Source organism: Gadus macrocephalus, chromosome 17 (genome assembly GCF_031168955.1).
Source record: "Gadus macrocephalus chromosome 17, ASM3116895v1".
Taxonomy (NCBI): Eukaryota; Metazoa; Chordata; class Actinopteri; order Gadiformes; family Gadidae; genus Gadus; species Gadus macrocephalus.
In genome coordinates this window covers 6623378-6646695 of record NC_082398.1, presented here as the reverse complement: position 1 = coordinate 6646695, position 23318 = coordinate 6623378, and the positions used below count along the sequence as shown (strand labels likewise).

Here is a 23318-nt window from a genome sequence, read left to right as displayed (position 1 = left end):
AATTTAGAGTCTATATTCTTTATTTAATTACATCTTTAAATAACAATCTGTACATCTCGTGGAAATTATAGGTCTCTGACCATTCTTTTCATTCACCAAATAATTGCGAATGTTTCCGTATCGCGATAACAAAAAGTAATACAGCCGAAGTGCTCACCAGGCAACCGGAGAAATGATAGGCCTACAGCAAAACAAACAAAATAATGCGACACACACACACACACACCTCTTCTTTTCATACCAAAACATCTCATCGGCAGTACATCATTCACCTTGTAAAAAAAAACACAAAAGCTTTTTTTTTTCTCCCTCCATGACATCGTCCCCCCTTCCGTTAATACTCGACTATCAGGCCTTTATCACAGAGGCGTTCCAGTAACAGCGAACACAGGTGGAGCTCATCACGTTAACAACCACTGTAGGCATACCAGTGCCCACTATTCAAGTCAAGAGACGCGCCTGTGTCCGCCGCTACTGGAATACCAAAGACCTACATCAACATTCTTCGTCACTCATGATTTTTTTTGTCAATTTTTCTATTTAAATCTTTCAGTCGTTCAGCAGTTTTACAGCACGGGAACATTCAGGTAAGGGGTCTTATTATGTTCATTTTTTACGAGCGTCTTCTTTTTCATGCTAACACGACTAGCCGTCGTGCGTCTCGGCGTGCTGCACTTTCCGACGTGACATCCGAGTTCATAGCGCCCCTTGCCCAGCAGAGGGCGCTACAAAGCCACCAACGGCCGCTGCGCCACAAACCTACAAGCGGTCTATGGCGCAATCCTAAACCAAAAGTGGCCTCTTCTCCCCTTTCCTTGCCCCCCCCCCCCCGCCTTCTATATTATAGAGCAGTGACTCTTTGCTCATCACAGGGAGACGGGAGCAGTTGGAAATACTCAAATCATTCAGTAAATAAGTGGACTGACCCCGTCGGTCCAGCAGCCAGACTCAATGTCATCCACCTCCTCCTCCATCGCTGGAAACTTAAGGTGTGTGTGTGTGTGTGTGTGTGTGTGTGTGTGTGTGTGTGTGTGTGTGTGTGTGTGTGTGGTAGTAGTATTGCTGGGTTAAAATCAGTGCAAACATCTCAAAGAGAAGAACCCCACTAGAACCACCCGGCCGGCAGTGTGTGGCGAGGGAGGGAGGGAGGGGGGGGGGGGGGAGGAGGGGGGTGTCACTATGTCTGGGCGCCGGGCAGCACGAGTCCCGGCTCCGGGCTGGTCTTCTTGGTCTGGGTGGGGGCGGGGCTAGAGGAGGGGGAGTGGCCCTTGGAGCCGGCGTGCAGCAGGCCCCGCGTGCTGGCGCTCCGCTCGCCGTTCAGGTTCTTGTAGGGGTTCCGGCGGGGCGCCGTCGCCGTCGACGACGCCCGCATACACAGCGAGGGGAAGCGCAGGCCCGCCAGGCAGCAGCCCGGACAGGAAATGACCTCGTCCTGGTCGGGGGAGTGGCCGCCGGCCGAGCCGAACGGCGAGGCGCCGGCGGGGTCGTAGCCCTCGTCGTCGTAGCCGTTGTACGACGGCGGCGGCGAGCGGTAGCCGTTGGCGTTGCCGCGGGCGATGGCGGGCGCCCAGGCCAGCGGGCGGCCCACCACCACGTTGTTGTTGTCGTGGGCCGGGGGGAGGAGGGGGAGGCCCCCGCCGCCCTTGGGGCCGTTGGAGAGCCAGCTGCCGTGGAACGGGGGCGGGGTGGAGGGGGCGGGACCGCCGCCCAGCGTGTCCGGGGAGCTGGTGCAGTCCATAGGCTCCTCCTCCTCCTCCTTGTCCGTCAGCTCCAGGGTCAGCGTCTCCGAGGGCAACGGGAGACCCGAGTCGTTGACCGAGTCGCAGGCGGTCTTCGACGCCAGCAGCGCCTCCTCTTCGTCAGCCGTCCGTCGCCCCTCCCCCTCCTCCTCCTTCCCGGTCTCCCGGCGGCGGTCCGCCCGGGCGCTGGGGGCGGGGGGCAGGGGGGTGGAGGTGAGGTTGGGCGGGGGGCGTGCACGGCAGGGACAGGCAGCGGCGGTGCCTGCGGGCCGGGGTCCCGCCCCCCACGCCGTCGGCGGGGTCGTCGTGGAGCGGCGGTGGCAGGGCGAAGGTCAGCGAGATGACCGACTTGGAGGGCGTGTCGAACAGCTTGATCTTGCCGCCCTGCAGGTCCTTGCGCTGGGAGAAGGGGTTGACCCGCCCGCAGCCAGGGGCCGCCAGGGCGCCCGGGGCGGGGGGCGTGGCCGGGGGGCACAGCATGTCCGACTTGCTGCGGGAGAGGCGGGCGTCGGTGGGCGGGCACAGCGAGCCCCGACGGGAAGGAGGACCAATCGCAGGCGAGCAGGCTGGAAGTGAAAGAAGAGAGGTTGGAGTGGGGCCGAGGGGACTCGGTAGGAGGGCTCGGACTACAGGAAGGGAAGGTACGGCCTGCGGCGTCTGCTGCTAGCGGTACAGAGCTCGCTGGCAGAGTCAGGGACGCATTGAACTTCCCATTGACATAAAAAAAAACTACAACAGTGATGGCCCATTTAAAACCAAGAAATACGCTATGAATTACCATCAAAAGCAGGCGTAACGTGTGGGTTTGCTAAAGGGGAAACTTGTGTCCAGAAAACGTCTTCCAAACCAACGCTTTTGTTTTGTTTTTTACAATATATAGACACTAATGTAATCCTCCTTAAAAAAGCTTTATGGGGAACAAATATGCAATCTAGCACATGCAGACACACACACACAGACACATACAGACACACACACACAGACACACACAGACACACAACTTACTGGAGGTGTCGCAGCGCGCGGCCGGTCCGTCTGCGGGCGCCACCCCCGCCTCCCTGCGCTCCAGCTGGGCTGCGATCTCGGCGAACGACGGCCTCAGCGCCGCGCTCATCTGTCAGAGAGGAGAGGGGGGTGGGGGGGGGTCCACGTTGCCATGGTTACGTTTAGAGTCCTCATTAGAAACGCAGACAGGCATTTGTGTACAGCGTGATCCATACACGGCAAACATCAACGCAGCATTGTGGGGGAGATGATGAGCCAGGGAGATTTGGGAGAAGAGGGGGGGGGGGGGGGGGGGACCTACATTGCAGCAGGTGACGGCTAGCTCCAGGAAGTCTGGGGGACAGTCGCCCACCATGTGCTGGAAGGTGTCCACGTCCAGGCCAAAGTCCTGCAGAGGAACAGGCAGACGAGGTTAACACACGTATCCTGTCTGTCTGTCTGTTTGTGGTTTCCTGTGAGCAAGAAACCGGCGGTTCTGTGCGACTGAAGTGTAAAATCCCCGTTTGTGGCTTGAAAAACAAGAACGACAAACATACAGGAAGTTACCACGTTAATTTCACCAAACTCAAAAAGTGATTAGAATTCCTCTGCGTTATAGATCTAGACTTTAATTTTAACTCTTCTCCAACTAGTGGCTATCAGATACAACCAATAGCAACACCTCAATGTCCATAGAGACATAGGCGACCACTGAGAAATGCACACCGCTTTTGATGACCAAACAAAGACTCCTAGAAATGCATTGATGTCATTGTGTGATTACTACAGGGTACCTCTGTTCTGGGCAGGAAGTCAGGGTCAGCCTGCACCCTGGCGATGACCTCACACAGGATGATGCCGAATGCGAACACGTCCACCTGGACAGGTGAGAGACACACACACACACACACACACACACACACACACACACACACACACACACACACACACACACACACACACACACACACACACACACACACACACACACACACACACACACACACACACACACACACACACACACAGGTTAAAAAGGATGGGGAGTCCTGTGATTGGCTTATACTTCCCCGCTCAGGGAATACATTGACGACTTGCTCTCATAAAATCATCCATCGATAGATGCTATGAACATAGACCCTGTAATCAGACCCTGGTCATCGTGGGCCACACAGGGCTCACTCGTCTATTTATGGGTCTGCTCCCTAAATACTCCCTTTATACATAGTTTGGTGTACTAGTCTAGTGCCCTGTCAGAAGGAACAGAGCCACCTGGGCCGACTCTGTGCTGGGAGTGTTGCGCAATAGCAGGAAGAACACATTGTGTCAAAGTGTGAACCGCGTTGACTGCGTGCTCGTGAACTCACAAGTTCATCCTCCCAAGAACGACTAGCGAGAACTTCCGCCCCCTGAGAGCACAAGTCTGTCCTCTGCATTCTTGGTATTGAGACAGGCCCATCGTCTGGGTGATAAAGACGTCCGACAATTACCTTCTCGTTGTACGCCTCCCATCGGAGCACTTCCGGGGCCATCCAGTAGGGGGAGCCGACCACGGACAGATGCTCCTGCTCCCCGGTCTCGCTGGACGAACAGAAAGGAGAGTGAGGACAGAACAACAGACTGATCTATGAGGAGGGCTCTCCTGAAAACCTTGTCCTCACACAATTTCGCATACATTTTGTAGAATGCGTTGACACGCTGCGAAATGAACGTTTATTCATGATGCAAACAAAAGGGGAATAAGAGAAGGGCCACGGCATCATCCCGCTGAAATATGCATGTGGTTGCGCACGTGTCGCTGCGCACGTGTGCGTCTCTCTCTCCTCAGATGACCCTGGAGTGTTTTTATAAACGAAACAACTTCTGTTTTTTGTGTAGAGAAATCGGAAGGAACACATTGTGCACTGAAAGTCACGTGCACTTTGTCGACATTAACACACACACACACACACACATCTCCCCCCCCCCCCTCCTTCTGGCAAACACTTCCTGTGTGTGTGTGTGTGCGCGCGCGCGCGTGTGTGTGTGTGTCCCATCTGCCACTGTGGGGTAGAGAGTGACAAATGGTCGGAAGCGTGAGGCAGAATGGAGAGAAGGAAAGCAAGCAAGAAAGGAAGGAAAATAAAGGGACGAGATTGAGGCCGTTGATGTGACCGCGGGCTGGGGAAGCTCAGCGACAGACCCCGAGACAACAGGAGAATAAAAACGATAGAACACCAGGGAAGAGGACTGGATGGGGGAGAGAGAAAGGGGGGAGGAGAGAGTGGAGTGGGGTGTTGGAGAGAAAAATTGGGAGGAGAGAAAGAGGGGCGTGGAATAGTTTGACCATATTAGGAGCCTTTTCCAAAAAAAAAAAAAAATCATCTCCCGCCCCCCCATCCTCCTACCGTGCCAAAACACAAGGCATGAACTCCAAACACACAGGGTCGTCATCACACACACACACAGCTGTTTGACCAGGACGTTACACAAACACGCCCTCGAAAATATAACGGAAATCCCTTCAATGGCCGGCATTCAACAACCACGTCTTTTGCCAGAGTAGGTAAACAAAGACCACAAACAACAGCCCCGGGTCCCTGTTGCACTGCAACAAGTGTGTGGGAACACACACACACACACACACTTGAGTAAAGACAAGGTTGGCATGAAATAAAGAGAAACACTATAGGTTCATACAAGTGTGTGTGTGCCTGTGAGTTTGTGGTCCTGTCTGGTGTGTGTGCACGGCCAGGTTACAGTGGCAGCTGCCTCACCTCAGAAACAGTAAGGCGCACACACACACACACACACACACACACACACACACACACACACACACACACACACACACACACACACACACACACACACACACACACACACACACGTTCGGTGTTCAAGAGAGAAGGTCAAAGTTCAAGTGATACACACACCATGCAATTTGTTCGGACTTTAACGCTTTGTGACCGTGTGTGTGCACGTCTTTCCGTGCACAGTGCGTTCCTTTTATAAGCCTTTTCTTTGGGGGAGGTGCAGTGTTTGTCTTGGGGGGGGGGGGGGGGGGTGCAGAGTGCAGATTTATGTCTTCCCTGTATCGGTGTCAACTCGGCTTGTGTTGAGGTACGGTTGCCTGCCGCCGCCGTGTTTAGACGGCAGAGAGCCAGGGGGAGAGGACAGCCCCGGTGCAAAAACACTTCAGCAGGCCGCAAACCGCCAGGCGGGCTGCACTGCCTTGTCGTCGTCGAGGCCCAGAAACGGGCAGAGCGGTGCACCGCACAGTTTTACTGTTTTACTGCAAACTGTAGATTAGCGGCATTTTAAAAAGCCTCCCAACGACGTCCGACGTTTTTCGTAATTAACATCTTTCTTCTACTCTGGGTGTGCAACGACACTGCTCAGCGACAGCGAGCCAACCGCTGGGTTCCAGTGACCGAGCAGCCGCCCCCAGCTGTTAGCCAGCGTCTGTCCGGGCGTACATCACACTTGCTGGGTAATGAAATACACGCTTCAAGTGATGGGTTAGTAGGCGAGGAGGAGGGGGGGGGGGGGGGGTTATTGAAAGGTCAAGGCACACACAAGCACGCACAAACGCGTTCCAGGGGTTATGGTTATTGAATAGTTGCACATATACATAAGTTATATGGGAGGGGGGGGGGTAGTGAAACAAAGTAATATATTGCTCTGGGTAATGAGATTATACTGGGATCCTCCTGAAGAGCGAGAAAGTGAGTGAGTGTTTGAGTGAGAAAGAAATATACTCGACACATGAGGAAGAGGGATGGAGGGAGGGCACAAGAAGCAGAGCAGAGAGAAACGGGAGCGAGGAGAAGTCCCAACAGACTGCTGGCTATTATCTAATCGGTCGCGGTGTGTATGTGTGTATGCGCGTGTGGAGACTGTACCTGTACTCTGGTATCTTCTCCGCCAAGCCAAAGTCCCCGACCACGGCCGAGCACGCACCGTTCTCCCAGCACACCAGGCAGTTCTGCACCCAAAATAAATACAACACGCGTCACGCCGACCATGATATATCACTACTACTGCAGCTGGAGACGCGCACGCGTGTGTGTGCGTTTCCTAATAAGGGCAAGTTCATTTGAGCGTGTTGTATGCACTTCCTCCCACTTGCATTTCATCTTTTGACCTTTGACCTCATTTGTTCCAATGTAAACTCGGCGCCGATAGTCTTTTACAGCATGTCCTCACTGCCAACCATCTAGTTCACTCCCACACATCCCTGGGGGGGGGGGGGGGGGGTCATAGTGCAAGTCTGGTGGTTTTAATGCTTGACCAATACACTGTCTTCAGCCAATACCGATCGATGCACCTCTGCTGCGTCAATAAGCGACAACCAGCCTCATAACGGTGATGAGCTCACCCTCTAACTGAGGGGTCATCGTAGGACAAACACAGGGGTCGCTCATAACCCTAATTAAGGGTCTTCTCCGATGCACCGGGGCACATTGACCAAGCCTGTGAAGGGGACTGACAAACATGTGCATGTCACGAGCTTAGTCAAAGACCCGAGCCCTGGTTCATACAAGGAGCGGACCAACAACGGGCCACATGTCCTGAGACCCCCTGCTGGAACCCCGGTGCAACATGTAGACTAATTCACTTTGGATGAAAGAAACCGAAAACACTACAAGGGCAACAAAGGTGTGTTGAGGGGTCATGGTCACGGGGGGGGGGGGGGGGGGGTCTACCTTGGAGGTGAGGTCCCGGTGGAAGATGCCCTTGCTGTGGAGGTACTCCAGGCCACGGGCGACGTCCAGGGCCAGGCCCAGGCGCACCCCCCAGGGGAGAGGCGTCTCGCTCTCCAGGAGCTGCTCCAGGTTCCCCCCGTTGATGTACTGCGAGGGAGCCAGAGGCACAGAGACGTCAGACCCTCTTCTTCACAGTCATACTCCACTGAGACGGGGAAAGAGTCAGCAACTTTATTTCCCTTTTTGCATCATAAAATAACCAAGATGTTTCTGCTATCATTGTCTAAAAGGCGTAAAAAGAAAATACTTTTTTTCAGATCAATGTGCTTTATGTATTTCAAAGTGAAGTACTAAACTTCAGTTCTGCAGTATTTGCCAATTTCCGACATATTTCAGGCGGCGTATAGTTTCTGAGTCATCGTCCACATTTTTGTCGTTCTTGAGTCGAGCCCCGAGATGGGACCCTTGGTTGGAAACAAGGCTCTGCTCTGAAGAACCGTCTGACACAGACGGTCTTTTTCCTGCACCCTCAGTGAAAGGCCATCGACCCAGATCAATCTCATCCCAGTGACGGCCAGCATCCACCTCACTCTGCACAATCCATCTCTTTCCCAGTCTTGTTTTCAAACCGCCCCTTGTGCTAATCTCTTTACCAATCACACTCTACGGTCGCCGTGGAAACAACCCAACTCATATCCTAACGAGGTGGAGATCGACGTCTGAGCTCGCTGAACCTAGAGAACAATCCACTCTATTTTCCAAGAGTCCTGCCCCCATCCGGGTCTACTAGGAAGAGAAGGGCGGAGCTACAAGGGCGGGGCTAATGTCACACAGTGTGCCGATTGGCTGACGGGAATGTAGCCTTACCTCCGTCAGGGCGTGGAGCTGGCCCTCGTGGACGCACACGCCGATAAACCTGGAGGGACAGACAGACAGACGAGGAAGATGGCAAAACACGATGAGAATGAAAAAGGAGGTAGTTACACAGGCACAGTTGGCCGTCCCTGAAACCAGTGCAATTTTGATGGTATGAGCGTCCAAACTGGAATTGTATAAAGTCATGAATTTGTGTGTGCCAAGAAAGTCTCTCTGTCTTTCTGGCGCATGCATCGATTGTCAAAGCAATATCAAATCGCTCGATCACAATATAAAAACGTCCAGCCATCCATTAGCCCTAATTAATATTTATGCGCAAACATGTTGAATTATGCAACTGGGTCTATATTTTATCTGTATACACAATCTAGATTTGACAGCCACGGTCTGGAGCATCAACAGTATCATAGGGGCTTTACCTGGAAAAAAAACGGAAACTGAAATAACCCCAGTGCATTGTGGGTCACCTGAGTATGTTGGGGTGGGAGAGGCGGTTCATGAGCTGCACCTCCCGGAGCATGTTGGCCTTGTTGCTGGCCATGGTGTTCACCTTCAGGGCCATCACCTGCCCCGTCACCCGGTGCTGCACCTGCGCACAAAAAAAACCCACCCCAACCATTACCTGGACGAACTGAAAACCAGCGAGGAGTGAATTACTTCTAATGTAATCCAGTGGTGGTTAAAGTGATTGGAGAAGTGTTATTGAATATAATCCAAAACGCTGACTTGGCAAAACACTGCGCGTGTGTGCGTGTGCGTGTGTGTGGGGGTTTATAAATGGGTAGTTATGTTGCAATATAAAATGGCAGTGTTTGCGCAATGGCTTCTTGTGTGTGCATGTGCGCATGTGTGTAATCTCAAATCAAGAATCGTTTCCCCAAATGTATTCCGATATCAACAACATGTTTACATCAGTTAAACCCCCAGGGATGTAGAGAGAGGCAGAGAGAAATTGGAGGGAAGATGTACAGAGATGTGGTAAAAAGAGAGAGGATGAGTGAGATAAGGAAGGAGAGGAAGTGAGCTGGAGTGGGGACATGAGGTCAGTTTGACTACGGAACAGATCAGACAGACCAGAGAAAAGCCACAAAGCCTACTAAAGCATCTCTCACGCACGCACACGCTTTAAGCCTTTAGGCTCTGGCCTAGAAATGACACATAGAATACAAGTCTCATTCATATTCATGAACATCTGCACACACACACTTTATCTTTCCCATTATCTAGCCCAGGGGTTCTCAAAGTTTTGACAGCTGAGGGCCAATTTAGGAACCCAAAATTTGACTGAGGGCCGCCAAAGGACAAAAGATTAGGCGGGAAACGCCGTCAGCATCCCAGTGGTGAAAAGAACATTGCACCGTGGACCTCTGGGAGTGAGGTCAAGTGAGGTCTAAATCACAAAACTGAGGATGTAACAGGATTGAAAGCTAGAGAGAGTCGACTTTTCTCTTTATATTTACATTTTTCTGTATGTCATTGCGGGCCGCCAGGAATGTTTCTGCGGGCCGCCATTGGCCCGCGGGCCGCACTTTGAGAACCAATGATCTAGCCCCACCACGAAATTCATTAAAGAGCATTAGTCACACGTTTACTGTGAATTAGAAAGGCATAGCTCCCCAACTTGTTTCAACAGGTCCATAAAACGATGACTGTAGTTTGTGATTCCTCCATCAGGACCAGTCGCAGCTTTGCCATGTTCACGACACAATTCCTAAACGCATTCATTATCATTTGTATTATAACTTGATACAGTTGTCCAGAAGGCCGACAGTACATGTAAACTGATGTAACTCGGTGTTCATTTCACCGCATACACGCGCGCGCGTGCCTATATCGGAGAGCACGCATACAGCGTACTGATAGACATGTACACTGCTGTCGTTTTTGGACCAGTGGCATCACATTTACGGGAACACACACACTCACGCACGCACGCACACGCCCACTGCTGTTGTTTTTGGACCTGTGGCATCATAACATCTACAGTCAGCAACATCCAGACTCCCTTCAGCTGGGGTGTGTGTTGGTATGTTGTCGTAGGTCTCCCGGGAGAAGGTGTCAATTTGTGGTTTGCAGTAGTGTTTGTTTATGCGTCGACACAGTTCTGAACAGGGCGTTTTTTTTTCCCCAGAATACCAAGTCTCAAAAACGCATGCGCCCTGGTTCTGTGTTCCTAAGCAGAAAGACACAGAAAACACAACCAGGTCCGCTTGCTTAGTGAAGCACGGCTTGCTTAAGAACACAGCCCGCTCCCTCGGAGACGAGGCTCGAGCCGAGCCAACAATTCTGAGTCTTAAGCAAAAAGCCAAATCGGTTGCACCGCAAGTCCCTCAAAAATTCTACGTGTGGCAACAATGTCAGTGCCAGGGCTCTTTGTCAGTATAACCCGACAGCAAGTTCAGTGTTCTCCCCGGGCTGACGAGAGCGAGAGAGGTGGGGGGATGACATTGCCGTCGGTCACCAGGTACCAAAAGGCCCCGCCCCTCGTTCATGTTTCATGGTCGTCATAGTAGCACAGCACTTGAATTCAGACGTCTGAGACTAGAGCAAAAATATAATAACAATTTAAAAAATTTGGCAACATAAATAAATGATGATCCAAGGGGTTTAAACTTGGTACCATGCACAAGCAAGTCCTGTGCAGATTCAGTGACTGCGTTGTGTGCCTGTTTCTTCCAAGTTGATCTTCATAGTAAAGTCTTCCTCTAAAGGTTGCGTGCATCTGGGACAAGCAATCGACCCCAATGGAGACGGGACGTTTTATACGGGGCGGTAGAAATATAGGCGTGCGAGCACCTGCTCACATGCACACCATGCCCATAGTCTAGAAGCGCGCGCGCACGTGCGTGTGTGTGTGTGTATGCGTGTGCATGTGTGGTGACTCACTCACACGCGATCACTTCAAGCCCTGTGGTTGCGCAACATCACTAAGTCAGTCACTCTCCCGCCCACCAGAACACTGCAGGAGCCCACAGCAAACAAACCAACCACTGCAGGTCAAATCTAAGCACTCCCTATCTCTCTCTCCCTCCCTCCCTCTCTCTCCCTCCCTCTCTCTCCCTCTCTCCCTCCCTCTCCCTCGCTCCCTCCTTCCTGTGGAAAATAGTAAATACACAACGTCACGTACGTCAGGATACATAATCAGGAGATCGAGTCAATAAGATACACTCTGGTACGTTTAGAGGCATCACAGCAGTTCATAAAGAGCTCATACATTAGACTCAGGGTACCCTTGGTCTCACAAGACAGATCAAAGGACAGCGACAGAGAAAGCGAGAGTGCGCAGGAGAAGGAAGGAGGGAGGGGGGGGGGAGAGGGGGGAGAGAGAGAGAGGGAAAGAGAGGGCAGGTTGAAGCATGTCAGGCTAGTGGGGACATTAACAGTGTGTCGTCTCTACAAAAACATATTTTGGACGCCTCCCACACTGGCTAGAGGCTTCGCCATTAGGCCAACATTAACACTAACACTAACACACACACACACACACACACACACACACACTTTATCAAGTGAAACAAATTGTGCAAGTCTAGCAAAACTTCCCTTTTCTAACGTCTAAAAACATGCACATGCCACAAGGCCTGCCAAACACCAACCGTTCACATGCTGCCGTGCACAACATAAAACGACACACAAACGCACACCTTTTTTTGTTCAGACATCCATTCCACAGCCATCCTCCTCCCCCCTTCCTCCTCCTTCCTCCTCCTCCTTATTTACCTTTGATTGAACAGAACTCAATTCAACAGATCCCCAGCAGTGGGGGAGCCCCCCTCACTCTCTGTGTCTGCACTCAGCAACCAAAAGAGCACACATGGTTTGAACTTCACCCAAGAACAACAGTTTAAAAAGCCAGTAGGGTCTTTGTCAGAAGATGAATAGCGAGGTTACGTTTACTGAACTTAAGGGGAAAAGGGGGGGGGGGGGGGGGGACACCTCAAGTAACCCCTACCTGCGTCATCTGTGACGACCTGCATATAAATAGCATTCCCTCCGAGTCACTCTAGATAAAAGCGACATGACTAAAGGAGAGTGCTGGACGGAGACCCCCAGCCCTGTGGGAACCCGACCTGCCGTCTATTGCCGCAGCCACTTTAGTGCTAGTCCAGCGTAGCCAATAGTGTACCGCGCAGCTCAACAGGTTGATGTCACAGGCAGCTGACACACACACACACACACACACACACACACACACACACACACACACACACACACACACACACACACACACACACACACACACACACACACACACACACACACACACAGTGTTGTAAGCATGGAGGTTCCAAATTGTGTGCCTCCTGGCGATGACACAAAGTCATTAAAAGCTGACGGAGCCCACCTCCTCCGCTCTTCCCGTTGTGGGAACAAGGCTCTAACTCAGATAATCACCGCCTGTAGGATAATTACCGGGCTGATGACTTCATGTTTGGGGTACAACGCGTGACTCACACTCGCACACAAAATAAATCCGCCACTAGGTTTCTCTTGCCATTTTGACGAAGACAATGACAACAACAACAAACCAGGACCGACAACGCACGCAGGCAAAACGAGGACTCCGGTGACAGCACTTGATCGGGTGTTGGGTGTTCCGACTTTTGCGGAGGGTAAACCATTAACTTTTTATTGGCGCGTTGGCACACTCTGCCCTGAATGTTAGCCATAAATATCAGCCTCGTACCAACAGATAAGAGCAGCCCTTCACGTTATTAGCAGAGTGTGTGAACCAGGTTTACTCAGTACCACCAAGGAAGTGAAAAGGGCTGCGACTACGAGGACAACACACTCAGGCCCTCCTTCCCTTGATGCGTTTAGGCCGATCTGAATTAACTATTTATTTAGTTTGGATGAAAATGCCTTAATTGGTCCAAATCACCGTGGTATGTGGGTCTGTAATGGCCCATTTATGGATCAGGATAATTCATCCGTGGGTCTGATTCCATAAAACCCATTTGGGTGGTTTTAGATGCATTACAGCCGCTCATAAGTGGGCTACATTTATTATATTAAATTCATTTTCAAGTCAAGTCCATTGGCAACATCCCACGTCTCTACCCTAGTGCTTTCAATACATCACTGTCATTTTATTATCATTCTGATCGCTTATGAAATACCTTGCCTGCATTCAACTGTCATTTAAAGCTGCAATGTCATTGAATATTAGTTAAAAAAAAACTTGAAAGATGTATACCATTATCACCAAATTCATTCACCGAAACACTTACAAAATTGCCCTTAATGAAAATCCATCAATGAAAATCCCTCAAACGCGATAACCCATCTTGTTGGTCTTCTTTGTGCAACATCATCTTTAGGGATTATTGCCAAGCAACCTTGTTAGTTTACATAATCAGCAGTTTTTGAGCTGCCAGTTAAAACTCCTTAGTGTAACGCTCTTTGCTCTAGTCTAGACTGATCATTATATCGATTTGCCCTCAGGTAAAACAATATCTGTACCTAAACAAAAATGAATTCACTTGTGATCAGGTGCCAGTTCTTTTAAAAAAACAAGGTCACAAGGAGAACCATTCTTAGTACCTGTTTGATCCCAGACCAAAATAAACACAAGAAAGAACAAGAATGTTTAGAGAAATAATTGAAAAAAAAAATTAAAAGGGGAATTGACATGCACCCTCTTCCAATCCCACCTATAGGAGGGCTGTGTGTTTGGAGGAGGGTTTCCTTCCGATACGGGACAACAGCCCAGTGGCGGGGAGGGCGGGCGGCTGCCCTCGGCGCCTTGTTTAGCAGATCCATTGATGTAGGGAGCGCCGCAGCAGAACAGAGACTTCCATTTTCAAACGGGAACAGGGCCCGGTTTCAGCGCTCAACACTTTGAAGTGACCCCCCCCCCCCCCCCCCCCGTGTGTGTGTGTGTGTGTGTGTGTGTGTGTGTGTGTGTGTGTGTCTTGGCCACAAGCTGCAAACCCCATTAGATCAATCACAGAGAGGTCGCTTGGTGCAGTCGGACTGTTGCTACATCATCGCCCCTCTCCCCCCCCACTCTGCGGATGCACCCATAAGAGGGACAAGACGGCAATCAATCCTCCACAATTACAAAACCATTTCATTAAGCCGTCGCACTTGTCGCGCGAGTGTTGACCGCAGATTGCAGTGAAGCGGATCCGCTTTGCGAACACATTTGCATTTATATGGTCGCTATCTGAACGATAACAACCAGAACGATCGCAGCCAGGAGGCCAATCAAAGAACAAGTAGCATCTTGACAGCGCGGCCGCAAAGTGACTGTGACATTTGCATGCCCATTGGCCATTCAAAATGGGCAAAGTTACTGCCGGCGCTCAACGAAAGGCCTGTTGTGAAGGCGTTGGTTGCGTTCCTGACGTAGCCATGTGGCTATTCTTCACCGGCATGAATAATAAAACGCGACTCCTCTGAAGGAAGGGTAGTTTGAGAAGTTTTCCTTCTTTCTTCGTGGCAGGGAAGTTGAAGTGAGTGATTCACCATCACGAGGTATGGTGGGTTAGAAAATCACAAGGGGAAATCTTTTAATGCTTGGGGAATGTCTGAAAATACCATCCCTACCGAGTGAACGGCGTCATGACATTGAGTTTAGTGAAGCTGTATCATGTGGGAAAATGTAATCCCACAGTAAATAAAGAGGACGTTACATTAGTCATATCCCTGGATCCTTCTGAAACATGACGAGAAGCCATCCAAACTCTTCTTTTGTCTACCGGGACCCCCTGCACCGCCCCCCCCCCCCCCCCCCGACCTCCACCAATCAAGAGGGTGGCCAGTTCAACCTGGAAAACCTCAACCCAAATATCATCTCTGCTTATACTTTCATGCCTTTTTGGAGAACACAAAAAACAAAAACTAAGGCAAATCCAAGTCTCAGCGGATTGGGTGAGCCTTTGGTATTTCTCAAGACAGAGTGCTACTGGAAAGCCAAGACCAACCCCGTTGCATGACATCCGTCTGGAGAAGCTGTCCTCCGTTCCCCTGCGACTCCATTGTTCAGTTTCGTCGCTGGTCAAAGGGTGCTAATCGAATCATGATAACATCCAAAGCCGCCGCCATTATCGAGTGGTTCATCACCCTCTGGAAAGTGCTAATCAAATCAAAACAATAGCAATAGGAATCCACAGATACTTTGAATACCTCAAAACAGCTGTGATTATGCAGTGGTCCCGCCCCTTTGGAAGGTACCAATCAAATCATAACGACAATAGGTATCCACAGATACTCTGAATACCTGAGGACAGCTGCCATTGGTCTCGTCTCTCTGGAAGGTGCTAATCTAATCATAATAACAATAATGGCCGACATTATCGCCTGCCCAGTGCCGTGCCGTTGCCCCCCCCCCCCCCTCTGGAAGGTGCTTGTCGTCTTCTTTGGACTGGCGGCGGAGATGACGCCACGAGTAACGGGAGCCGTACCGGTTGCCCCCGGTGTCAGGTGGCGCCTCGTTCACGTGCCCCCAGATCTACCTGCCCCGGCGGTATCCCTTTACACACACACACACACACACACACACACACACACACACACACACACACACACACACACACACACACACACACACACACACACACACACACACACACACACACACACACACACACACACACCCTCCCTATGTCCCCATAGAAACCAATTGTGGAAACTGATCGGAAGTAGGGATGGAGGGAGAGGAGTTTTGAGGATGTGTGACCAATCCACCACAATAAACAACTTTACTTCAGTACCGTTGTACCAAATCACTTCCAATACATGTGCTATAACCTTCAGTCCGTTTCCCAGGGCCAAGGTAAATAAGTGGGAGGAGGAGGAAGCAGGATGTTTCCAAACTGCAAATGTAACTGACTCGTACAGGAACGAAAAAATAACAACAAACGAATCAAGCCAGGACTCACCTTGAACACCTCGGAGAAGAACCCAGCGCCGATCTTCTCGCAGGTGAAGTCGTCTATCCGGGCCAGGCTGGACACCGCGCTGCGTAGAGCCCGGTACGAGGAGGGTCGGACCCGGTTTGGGCCGTGGACGCTGTGGATGGGCGGTTCTGCCCCGTCCAGGTCCGAGTCGAGCCTCTCCATGTCGCACGAGCAACAGAACGGGAGGTGGAGGAAAAGCAGGAGGAGGAGGAGGAGGAACTGGACGTGTGCGCAGTTCAAAAAACAGCCCGGCTCCTGTTGACACAGTCCATGTCGCTCAGTTCTCGGGGTCTCCCGCGGGAGTCAAGCAAAGTATTCCCCAGTGGGGGCTTCTGGGGGATACCAGAGTCGTGGTGCAATACTGTGAAGGCCTGTGTCCGAGTTGCTCAACACCAAAAAAAGGAAAAAAAGAAAAGTACCGTCTGCACCCGACCGCTTGGTAGGCCTATTCCGAAGACCCGAGACCGCTACATTGCTGCATCGTTCACCGGGGGTGCAAGTCCTTTCGATTCGCTCATGGGCTTAGGCAGGGGAACGCTTTGGCCGGGTGGGTTATTCCGCAGACTCGTTTTTCTAACTGCGCAGGCTGCTGCTGCTGGCGCCGGCGTCTCAGCAGCAGTCGCTTGGGTTTCCTCCGGTTGCCTCTTGCAGTGGAAGGCACGAGGACGAGCCCTCCCGATCTACCAATTGCAAGCCCCCGTTCCCCGTGCACTTGCACAGAGCTGCAAATAGACGAATAAAGACACACGCACACAAACCATGTCGTAAAGATATTAAATATAATGCAAGGATATCTTTGTGTTTGGGGCACAGGCCATTCGTCAGGTTATCTGCGGGGCAGTGATGATAACGGGCCGTATAGGCAACGCGACACACACACACACACACACACACACACACACACACACACACACACACACACACACACACACAGTGCAGCAGCTGTCTATCGTGGTAGATACGGCCGCAGTCGGACCTCCCACCGGTCCATTAATTATATATACGTCCAAGTAAGAGTTGTAACACGCAACATGCCTCAGATTCTGCGAAAACCTCACGCAGGCATCAGAAGACACGGGGAACCACGGGGGGAAAACCGCTGACACACAACTGCACCTCCATCGAGCCGTAAAACACATGCATGACATGGATGCTTACCTGCACTTTGGTCGTAAAACAGAAATGTCCAATAGAGCTGTTGCAAGGCCGCCGGGCGTCTGCAGCCGATATCCGCTCTCGTATCCGGTTGGGGTTTATGTATTGCTAACGGTTTGCCTTGCTTGTTCGTTCGTTCTATCCAGCGACCCAACCGTTCGACAATCTTCCCCGGTTTCGTTTCGTACCTCCCGTCCGCCTCCTCTCTGCGGCTCGTAGCGAAGAAGGAAGCTGAGCTTCGACTTCAGGCGCTCTTTATTGGTCGAGCGCTGCTGGGCGGGACCCACGTGACCGCCGCCAAGGAGCACCTGTGTGGGGGCACCGATGTTGGCATAATAAGAGGGAGTTATCATAGAATAAAAGGCGTCCGTCCCCCTACTACGGCGTTCAAACCGATATGTGGGTATTAGGTGACGGACGCTGGCGCGTATGACTCTCCAGTGATGTCACACATCAGGTCTGCTATGTCATCCTTACAATAAGTAAATATAAACGATCAAAAGGATACAATTGTGTCATCATATCGTATCTGCTTCAACAGGAATTCAGATATGCTTGCTCTCTCTCTTTTTTTCTTTCTCCTGCCCCCTCTCTCCATGTCTTTCCTCCCTCTCTCTCTCTCTCTCTCTGTCTCTCTCTCTCTCTCTCTCTCTCTCTCTCTCTCTCTCTCTCTCTCTCTTGCGCTCTCTCTCTCTCGCTTGCGCTCTCTCTCCCTCTCTCTCACTCTCATAGTCTGATTTTGCCACTTTATTATTCATGATAAAGTTTATTGGATCTAGTCATTCAAAGACACCTAGGCCTACCATATATTATTCAGCCCTCATGCCTATTAATTCACCACGCTTCAATTGATTTATTCATCTATGTTTATCCACCCTAAATTGTCCCTTGTGTGCTTCCGTACCGAACTACTTGTGCCCTCAGGAACCTTCTAGGTGGCCCCTGGGTTTCCCTTTTACAGACACTGGTCACGTTGGCTAGCTATCCCTAAACCGTGAACCAACAGCAAAACAATTGGCCCACACGTCAACTATTAACCAAGGTTCAAGATTCAAAATTCAAGACTTGGTAACATGCATATACAAGAAATGCAGTGAAATGAAAAGTTGCTGTGCCTGCAGAGAATGTGCAACATTCAAAATGTGAAATATTAAAATAAGGTGACAAATAGAATAATAATAAGAAATAAAAAAAAAATGTAAACAATTATCCCAATGTAGAATAAAAAAAATAATATATATATTTAGCACCCAGGCAGACCAATACTGGTGAAGGTCAGGATTACCCTGCCTAGAGTCCCTCTAAAGATGCGTATATCAAGCGTTAAAGACTGATCAAGAGATCAAGCGTCTGATTGAGTGAGCCTGGAATTGGAACAGGTCCTCCAGCAAGCTTATTCTCAAAGTACCATGCTGCATTTATTCATGTTCATTCAAAGGAATGTCATTTTGGATTATTCCGCTTTGATAATGGCCTCTTTTGTGTCTTATCCCGATGTGTGTCAATGGAGCATTTGTTTTTTAACAAATTAATTAATTAATTTGTATATGTGACACTGCTCTAGATTGTGTGTGTGTGTGTGTGTGTGTGTGTCTGTGTCTGTGCGGAGATTGCACGTGTGTATTTGTGCACGTGTGTATGTCTGTATGTTTGTGCATGTGTTTGTGCACGTGTGTTTGTGTGCGTGTGTATGCGTGTGTGTGCGTGTGTGTGTGTGTGTGTGTTAGCGTGTGTGTGTGTCCCCTGTGCATCCCTGTGCTGAAAAGGTGAGATAATGCTTCTATCTAAATCAATACCAGCCTCTCTCCCACATTCTGCCAGCTCTCACTACCACAGCTCTCCCAGCATGACAGAGCAAAGAATTATAAAAAAAATAAAACGTTTGCTCTGATCAATACCCTCTATTGTGCGCCGAATGGAGGCCCATCTGGGAGACACTGAGGCCTCCTCACGCACAGACACACACATGCCTTTCAGGCCCCCCTTCGTTGGGCTACGTCTGTATACCCCCTCCTCTTCGAGTACCTCCTTGGTTTTTATTTTCTTTAAAGACACGCCAATCTTCGTGTACTGTCCTCGCTCCTGGCGTTGGAAGCCATCGCTCGATTGGAAATTCAGGGGCAGACTTCGGTGTTCGTCCCAAATTGGACCCAACGCTCGCAATTTGAGAGTAGAATCGATGCAGCACTCGCTACACCACCACTATCACCACAAAATAGTTATCCCGAGATACAGGCACGCCGAAGTCAAGGACAATGCACTCGATGTTGGCAACTCAGTGCAACAACAACAACCATATAAATCAATACTAAAATCACACACAGCCTGACCGAAGTACAAATTTGAATCCCAAAGTGACAACGTATTATTTTCAACCCTGCTCGGAAAACCTTCCTCAAAAGCCTTCTTCTGTGCACGACCATCGGTTCGACCACACCCCAGTACCTTTCATCAAGTGGTTTAGAATCCTGGAATGAATTGCTTCTTGTGTAAAGTTAAACAGGATCAGGCGCATGTGTGTCCAATTTGGTGCCTGAATCCATCCTGCAAAAATCTATAGCCCCAACCCCTTCCCCCATCACCACCACTACCAACACCCCCCCACCCCCCCCCCCCCCCCCCCCCACCCAACCTCCTGCACCATCCGTCCCCCAGCTGACTCTCTCTTCCCTGGTACAAGAGCCTGCATGCCCCCACCTCATTACCAACCCCGGACCAGCACCGCACTGCCTGGCCCAGGGGCCGCATGGGGGGCCGGAGCGACCCAGGCAGGGGGTCTGGGTTAGAGGGGGGCAAGTAGCGGTGTTGGGGGGGGGGGGGGGGAGGGGTTTGGAGGCTCTAATTGGGTTGGAGTGCACCAGCTGTTTCACATGCCCGCTCATCCCCAAAGGAGGAGAGGAGCTGGGGAGCGGGGGGAATGGAGGGGGGGGGGGATGCCACATGGTCATCCCCTCCCCCCTCACACACACACACACACACACACACACACACACACACACACACACACACACACACACACACACACACACATCCTCCAGCCCTTCCGCTCCTGCCAAAGTGGATGAAGATGCCTGCTGAAGAGATCAATGGTCATGATGATATTTGTGTGTGTGTGTGTGTGCTACACACACACACACACACACACACACACACACCACACACACACGTGCATACACAAACACACACACACACACACACACACGCCCACACACACACACACACACATACACGATGTGGTGAAGATGACAGTGACCGGAGCATACTCACAAATGGAGGAAAATCAAAAGAATAAATGCATATTTACATCAAGCACACACACACACACACACACACACACACACACACACACACACACACACACACACACACACACACACACACACACACACACACACCTTAGCCCCGAGAGACCCACTTCAGCCGAGCCCCCCAGGGCCATAGAGGGGTCTGTAAAGTAAATACTCCCCCCTCCTCTTCCCGCTCCATTAGAGAATAGTAAAGTTAATTAGTATCCACTAGGAGATTAGTTTACTTAAACCAGATAGGCTCTTTGTTTCAAGATCTGATTAAAGAGCAAATGAAATGCCTGTTAGGCCGACATGCATCAGATCCGCTTTTATTTTACAAATCTCTGAGCTTTTGTTAAGGAGAAGCGAGATTGGATTGAACGGATCCGAGCTACCGGAGAAGGCCTCCATCCCAAATCCTGCTCCAGCTCCTCTTGTTGGAGTAGAAAAGCATATATCGGGCTGGTATGGGAATAATTAACTGCAGTAAGCTAGTTGTGGGTGAGTTATCTGGAACACGATAAGAGCAAAGAAGCAGGGAATCATTAGGTGTTTTGCGTTTGTGTGTGTGTCTTGCTCTCCCGCATGCGCGTGCGTGATTGTGAAAGGGAGAGTATCGGGCCCAGCTGCCCGTAGATATAATAGAATAGAATAGAATAGAATAGAATAGAAAGCTTTATTGTCTAACCATACTAACTTTAATCTGACCAGATCTGAAATTTACATCAGGGCATGTATTCGAGAAAGCGATTAAGATGCCATTAAACTTGCCGGACCGAACACAATAAATTCCAATGTAAGAGAAGATAGGCTATCAATATTAGGCCTAAGGTTATTTGTTCAATAGGTTACATGTAATACCTTCCATGTCCTACAGAGGTCCTCAGTGCGCCCCCTCTGGAGCAGACCATCTGCATTCCGCGGCATTGTAGTCAACTGCTTTTGCAATTAGTGAATCAGGAGGTCTACTTTCAGTGTAACGAATGAGAGTAAATCAATTGGCATTCCGAAATTGTGTTAGTTATGTTTGGTGTTTCTGAGTTTGGAACTCTTTTCTGTCTCTTTTTATGACCACGTGACAATAAAATAGGTTGTTGATACACGTCTTGACACGCAAAGTTCCCCTGATTTCCAGAAATCTTTACGCCTGTCTCGGCACGTCCCGAAGTTTTTCCTCTGCCTGAGGCTCGTTAAGTGGTTTCAATTTACAACTGGGGATTGAGATGGCTCTGTCTCCACATTCTTAAGACCTCCTAAACCAGAATTATAAGTAGACCTAATCTACAAACATTGGAATTTTTGGTTGTTTCCAAATTAATCTTTGCTTTCTTAATGGGTATGATGGTAGTACCTTAATTATTATTCCATCTCATAAAATATATAATCACACAAGACATGAATGGCCTGTGGGGCATAATAAGTGATGATAATATAATGATGATGAGGCTGATAGTTATAACAATAAAGTTTTCTGACGACTCTGTCATCGTGTTTCGTGTGTATATTCAAGGACTGGTACACAAATAGAAGCACAATCAGAACATAGATCTCGGCACTTTGATTAGGGACATGGACAAGGCGCAAGCTTCAGGATGTTTTCTGTAGAAAAAAACCATTCCCATGTTCTATATTGTAGGCTTCAACGTTTTGGGCGAACATTTAGTGAACCAGTTTTGTTGAATGGGGCCTCACATTCATCTTCGTAAGCAGGTACGGGACACTTTCCCTCAAAAATAGAAACAGATTGCGAGGCAATGTCAACGTATGGAGCAAAATTGCCAGCGGAACCTGGAATGACCCTCCCCATTCAAGTGTAGGACTTTGATGAAAGCCCGGTCAATCTCGGCTGATCCGAGCCCCCCGCAAGGGTTCTAATGCTTCTGTCTGGACCCAGACACAATCTGGCCAAGGGGTAGGACCAATAAACCTAAAACAGATTTTCCCTGCTGCCATTTACCTTTTAAATAACTCAATATGTATTTTGTACTTATACTTAATTGTTTGTCCGTTGGTTGTGGGATTACTGCTGGCTATACTACATTGCCCCTCAGTGAAAACCAGTGGGCACCAATTCCACCAATCAGGGATAAGATACACGAAGTGTCATCAATACAGTACACGCACTACCCTTTTGAGCGTCTGTCTGAAGTTGATATGGCTGTAGGAGCAACTGTAGTCCCTTTTACAAGAAAGGTTTTCAGAGGTAAAGGTAGGCCTGTACACCAAGATATGTTAATTGGTGTTTATCTGTTTAGCCCAGATTCAGACGAGTTGTTTAGTCCAGATTCAATATCCTTTGACTGCATCTATGAACTTGCAGCGCAATACCCCCTCTCCTGTCCATGTGAGGGGAATGCACTTAATTACTTTTCAACTATTTCCGATGTGTTTAGAATCTTGTGCAATTGAATACATGCGGCCTATCGACATGCACATGCTAACCCAGCGATCTCCCCTTCTGGACGCTGATGAACGATGAATTGTAAGAAAATAGGGATTTCGCTTGCACGCATTGATGAGGCTTTATGTCAGAGAGAAAAATAGCTTACTGAGATGCCAGAGAACATAATATCCGTCATGTGACTGGGCAGATTCTGCAACGCATCCTAGATGCATCCTTACAAAACGGCTGCACAAAGAATATGCGTCATGTCGCTTATAGTAGCAGACATCTGCTACAGGTCT

The 23318-nt window shown here is 49.9% G+C and overlaps 1 protein-coding gene across 1 annotated transcript; it reads right to left on the bottom strand.

Annotated features, from left to right (window-relative positions):
* Positions 1-2: 2 nt before the first annotated feature.
* On the bottom strand, positions 3-17722 carry tesk1b (testis associated actin remodelling kinase 1b). Its single transcript, XM_060076667.1, is given in 12 exon segments — positions 3-1969; positions 1971-2305; positions 2745-2853; positions 3046-3132; positions 3518-3601; positions 4214-4304; positions 6608-6690; positions 7412-7558; positions 8279-8327; positions 8755-8876; positions 16174-16913; positions 17350-17722. Coding segments are annotated over 11 exon segments (2079 nt in total). The 5' UTR covers positions 16354-16913; positions 17350-17722; the 3' UTR covers positions 3-1177.
* Positions 17723-23318: the final 5596 nt, after the last annotated feature.